This window comes from Sceloporus occidentalis, unplaced genomic scaffold (assembly GCF_023333645.1).
Source record: "Sceloporus occidentalis isolate IW3139 unplaced genomic scaffold, rSceOcc1.0.p SCAF_17, whole genome shotgun sequence".
In the NCBI taxonomy this organism is placed as follows: domain Eukaryota; kingdom Metazoa; phylum Chordata; class Lepidosauria; order Squamata; family Phrynosomatidae; genus Sceloporus; species Sceloporus occidentalis.
This window is the reverse complement of record NW_028316997.1, coordinates 156,247-162,246: the sequence shown is the minus strand read 5'-3', so window position 1 is coordinate 162,246 and position 6,000 is coordinate 156,247. Positions and strand designations below refer to the sequence as shown.

At 35.3% G+C, this 6,000-nt stretch overlaps 1 protein-coding gene across 1 annotated transcript in view; it reads left to right on the top strand.

Moving 5' to 3' along the window:
• LOC149302717 (receptor-type tyrosine-protein phosphatase R-like) overlaps positions 1–6,000 on the top strand; it is a 69,270-nt gene continuing 63,270 nt past the window's right edge. The window contains exon 1 of the mRNA XM_089482061.1: positions 1–60. Within this exon, the coding sequence (XP_089338187.1) occupies positions 1–60 (60 nt within the window). The remainder of the gene's footprint in view (positions 61–6,000) is intronic.

Genomic DNA, 6,000 nt, shown 5'->3' with positions numbered 1-6,000 from the left:
ATGCAGAAGAGCTGCCGCTTCCCTTTGATGTGTCTGTTACTCTTCACAGCAGCAGGTAAGGTTCTTAGCGTTAAAATGCACCAATAACATTAACAATGATGAGGCGGCACGGAGACTGGCGTTAACCTGTTGGATTCGGTGCGACTGCATCTGGTATGGACGCCGAAAATATTAATGCCTGACAGTCAATAGCAGTCGGGATGTACGTGGCGATAATTATAGCCGTGAGATACATGGCGGATGGCTCATTGCGGTGGATGTGGGTGTGAAATGTTTATTCAGCCCATGCGTGTTGTTTTAATCACACTAAGTGCAAACCCAACAGCGTCGATATGTTATGGGCGCCTGCGCCCTGCAAACCGCTCGCCTCTGCTGGGGCTTCCTTCAGCACCGCGGGCAGCTCCAGCACCATTGCTGGCTTCAGCACCTCGGGCAGCTCCAGCCCAATTACTTCAGCAAAAGATCCGTTTCCTCATCGCAGTCCTGCATTCCGTATCCCGGGGTCTGGTGCTCATGAAGAGAAGCGATCTGTGTCATGTAAACAAATGCCGTGTTACATGTGAGCCTGGGGCGTTCTGGTGTATCCATTTCTTTATCGTTCACTTGGTTCCCTCCCCGGCATTAGGAAGATGTAATGCATGTATGAGGGATGGAGAGCGGATGCTGAGCGGATTCTGTCCGAGCGCCGCTGCCTGTTTCCCAGGGGCAAGCATGCGACATAACCGAGAAATAACCGGCAGACCGCGTACTGATCTCTGCAGCACTCGCAGCCTGCTCCATTCAATCCAAAACATGCTCTTCTTATTAATGACACATATAGATACATCTCTCTCTATATAGATAGATATGTATATATATATATATATATATACATATATATATTCCAAAGTAACCCTGCACACTGTCTCACAGCATCCTCAAACCAAGGTTCAGGAGAGTAGATATCATTAAGGAAATTACCCTCTTCTGTCACTGTCACTAAGTCTGTGACTGCTGGATAAAGTCTATTGTTTTTCCCAAATGTGTGTGTATATATATATATATATATATATATATATATATATATATATATATCAATTACTTTGTTTTGGTATTATCTAACAGAAGCAGGGGTTGCCTGTAGGAAATAAATATTGATAACGTTGAAAGTGGTTTGCTCAGTTATTGCTTTAAGCAGGATTTGTCTATGGATTTTGTTTCTTATCAGCCTTACAGTATAGAGATAATTGGGAATCATATCAGATATTTGGAAATCCTATTACTAATTTGCCATTATCACAAAAGGTTTTTTTTTTCTTCACCAGGCAGAGTAAATTCATTTTGACGAAAAGTGAGATGAGGCTTCTAAGAGATCTAACAGTAAACTGCCCTGTTGGAAAAACAGCAGACACCTCATTTACTAAATCCCATGGCTAGTGCTGGCGTTGATGTCAGAGATGCTTCATTTATGTTAACTTGGGCAAGGTAAAAAAAATGGAGCAACACAGCCAATTATTAGGTTTGAACATATGCAAAAAAATGGTATAATAAGAAAATAATCTAAAATATAGATTATATCTATCTATCTATCTATCTATATATATATATATATATATATATATATATATATATATATATATATATATATATATTAGAATAGTGCTAGAATGGGGGAAGAATGTATAAACCATGTGTGGGATGTTATGCTTGGGGATACTCTGTCCCCAATGTCAAATCTCCAGCCCTATCCTAAATGTGAAGTGTTGGGGATGTCCAGTTTCCAAAACCTGCTCCAGCTTGCACTGAGTTTGCAAATATGTCATGCCATATCTACCAATCCACATGTACATTACACACATCTTTCACACTGGAACTGAAAAACTTAAATTAATTTAACAAGTTTGTGTCTAATACTATCAATATAACTATATTACAGAGGCTGGGAAATGGACAGTAAAACAGGGAGCAGCTCATTCCCCAAGTGCAGTAATAAATTTATGGCCTTTAACTGAATATCCATTATTATTTGCAGGAAGCTTTGCTGTCTCATTGCTTTCCATTATTTAATATGCTCCAGACTAGTCCGCATCCTGCTCTTAAATACTGACCACATATGGTCAATAAATGAAATAGTTCATCTTCTAATAACTCTAAAATGCTGCATGCTACTACTTGTCCAAGTCATTATTCTGAAGCATACTTTGCAGAAAACATCTGGATATATCTAAAACATTGTTATTTAGGCTTACATAATCATTGAGCGAATGGTCAGTTGTTTGGTAATACTCTTTGAGATTTATACAGTTTATTCATCATGTAATAATCTGCAGCTCTATGTTTAATAGTGGGATTATCCCAAATCCTTCTTCCTTCTCAATCTCATTGATATAACAATCCAGTAGGGATTGATACAGATTTTAAAGCATTGATGACACAGGAACATCATTTGTACTTTTTATTAATGTTCCAGTTTTACATAAGATCCGTGCTTTCATGTTAAAATGTATTTGTTTGATCTAGAATTAGTTTTTGATACATATATTACTTTTTATATACATTATTCAGTAACCTACATGATGCTTAATTAACTTGTGTGGGGAATTACATTGCATATATTAGTATATTTGCCTTGAATATAAACATACAAATATTTTATGAAATAGTACTGAATTCCCTACCAGAACTAACCTTTATCATCATGAATTTAAGAATATTACATGCAAAACCAAATGAAATAAAATGATTTGCACCTTATATTTTTAATTAACCATATATCATTATCTGTTGTACGTTTAAATTTGAGAATGCTAAAAAAATATATATTTATTGCTGTAACAGTTCCCATTGAGTAGCTTTAATGTTCTTTTCTCAGTTAGGTCTGAGCGCTATATATAGCTAAAGCAATTTTTCACAGGGCTGTGGGATTGTGGGGAATCCTGCAAATTGCCTGAAATGACTCAGAGGTGACTTCATCTTTTCCAAAGAAGATCTAAGAAACCTTAATGAGGTTGTATGTGGATAGTGACCTGTGATGAAAGGACTATTTCCAGCACAGATTCTGTCCCTGCTTAATCAAGGAGCAGAATTTGAAGCTCCTTACATTTATTTGATTATATTTAATACAGTAAATACAGTACAATATCATATGGTTAAATATTTGTTTATAGTGGATAGGTTTTTTTACTATGTTAATGAATCACAATGAAAACAAACCAGTTATCCTGTATGTTTATAGTCTAAATTGTATCTTAAATTGGTTATGTTATCAAAAAAAATAAATTTCAGCATTTCAGTGAGAAAAAAACAGTTCCATAAAATGTTCAATAAAATATTTGTTTTATTGTATATAATATAGTATCTAAAAGCACAGAGAGGATTTCACAGGGTGGTAAGGTTTCCCCTTATCGTACATCTACAGTTACAATTTGTAAACGGACTAACATAATCTATATATAATATTAGTAACATCATGTGCCACAAATATGGATTAAGGGTAAGCATGTTTTGTTGTAAGGCTATATGGATTCTATGTGTGATTCTTTCTTAGAAGCCACTTGCTAAGTGATACGGGAGTAGGTAGATCCAGCTTTCTACTGGACATATGACTAATTGATCACTCATTGCTCTCACCAATGACTTGTCCTTGTAAAGGCACTATTCTTATATCCAGTTACATAGACCCTTACATTCTTTCCATGATGCAAGACATCCTAGCGTTCTTTATTCTAAATATATCTTCACAATAAGTATAAGTAAAACATGAGTGACAGGAACATGTGTCAGAACTACTTTTGGATCCTCTTTGGAGGACACAGACACAACCTCTTTCCCTCTCTACCTCTCTTCTCCCTACCTTTACTCTCTCCTCCATTGTTTCAAGAAGAGGCTACAGCACTCAAGTTCCATCATCTTTTTGCTATCATTATTATTATTATTTATTGTTTTATATAGCGCCATCAAATTCTGTAGCCCTGTACAATGGGTGTCTGAGTCTGTTGCTGAATGCATACATGTGCTTTGTACAATAAATTGACCTGTTTAAGAAGCCTTAGAAGCTGTGGTTTCCACTGATCTTTGGTCACAGAGACATTTAGATATTTAAGCAAACCAAATATGTAACAGATGAGTACTTTGATTGATCCATGGCTAGATTCTATACAGGACAGGCACTTGCCTAGAGCACCCATGATTAAGATCATAGCCATGTGACAAAAGACAAATCCAATAAGATAAAATGTTTGTATATTATTAGAGGATGCATCATTACTACAAAGTGGAGATAACTAAATATTTACAATTCAGTTCTAATATAATTAAAATGATTAGACCAGCATGGTTACATAAAATATTAAATAGCAAGAGTTCAAGCATTAGTAAACACCATCAGTGGGCATCTACTGTGGTACCAAAGGGTTAAAAGCACCATATAATATAATTTCTATGTCATTTATTTTTAATGGCACCAGTCCTTAAAAAATACGTCCACTGAAAAAGTGTTAAGTTTGAAAAGTGGTCTTAACACTAAAGCAAACAGTGGAACAATCTTGCTGATGTTATGGTGACCCGTTGTCACTTTGCCCCAGAATCATTATTTGTACATAATCCCCAAAATGACATGGGGTTGAGGCTCTGAAAATCAGTTTTCTTATTTTATTATATATATTATATATATATTTTATTATATATTATTATATATTATTCAGTTTACATAAAACTTGTGGTAGGTAAATGCTATGAACAAGAAGAGGATCAAAATTTCTGGACATAATGAAAGCACATAACTCATCTGGAAATAACAATGATTCTTTATTTAGAAAATAAAGATACACATTAATGTTTATACCTTCGTGTATTTAGTAACATGAGCTTAATTTACTGCCTAATAAAAATGAGGACCAGTCCAGCTATATGCTGGACTGTTGTTGTATTCTCCAAATTGTGCAGCTACTGCGTGCCATATTGATCCAGTTTAGTTATTTTGGGATATCATGTCTGGTCCAGTAAGTGTGTAATTACTGCATTAATATTATATAACCAGCGCAAAATGCATGAACTAAAACTCAGCCTTCAGCAATCAATCAATGGCATTTTGCCACTACAGACAAAATTGAATCAAGTTCTCTACTTTAATCGGTAGAGTAAATCATGTATTTATTCCGCCAAGCATAAGAGAATTTTAAATAATGTATATTTGCTTTGATGAAATCAATAGTCCCTATTTCAGAAGCACGCTGTGAGGCATACTGAAATGTCAGATGCGATGCAATAGATCAGTTCACTGTGTTGTAAAAGCCATTTCCAACATTACTTTTTATAGTTGAATCTGCATGGTGCTAATTTAATCCAACAAATGTATCAAACACTGGGATTAACCGTCAAATACAGGATACTAAACTGATAACATGGCATCTGGCATTAACACTGAAGCTCTAATTCACTGCCTGTGCCACTGACATTATCTTCAATAACACCATCTTTTACAGTGGTCAAGAGCTGTCTGTAGTACGTGGATTGGGGAAAGTTGGATAAAAACCCACTATGGAATAAACATGTCGTAGAACATTTCTAATCATTATGTATGATGCGCTTTAGCTTCATAGTCTGGTATCTAAGCAACTGGGCCTTTTCTGGGCATATTTCTCTCTTATTCAAACTATTTTTATTAAACTGTAATGAGCGCATGTGGAACTAGAATCTGGTATGAAAATGTCATTCTGTTTATTGTATATGACATCTTTGTTACATCAGCATTTTTCTCTGTTATTTTCAGTTTTCTCTTGGCTGTCATGCTGGGTAACTATATACAGTATAAATTCATCAAGCACATTATCAGACACCTGTGTGATGTGTTTGGTTGTCAATATATATTGCTGTATTAGTAATATTTTGTATTGTAGATGACTGATCTATGGCTAGATTCTATAGCCATAGATCATCATCACTGGCATTAATAACATGTTCAAGAGGTCCATAAGAGGACCTTTAACCATACTGCACTGATAACAGTGCATTAAAAAAAAT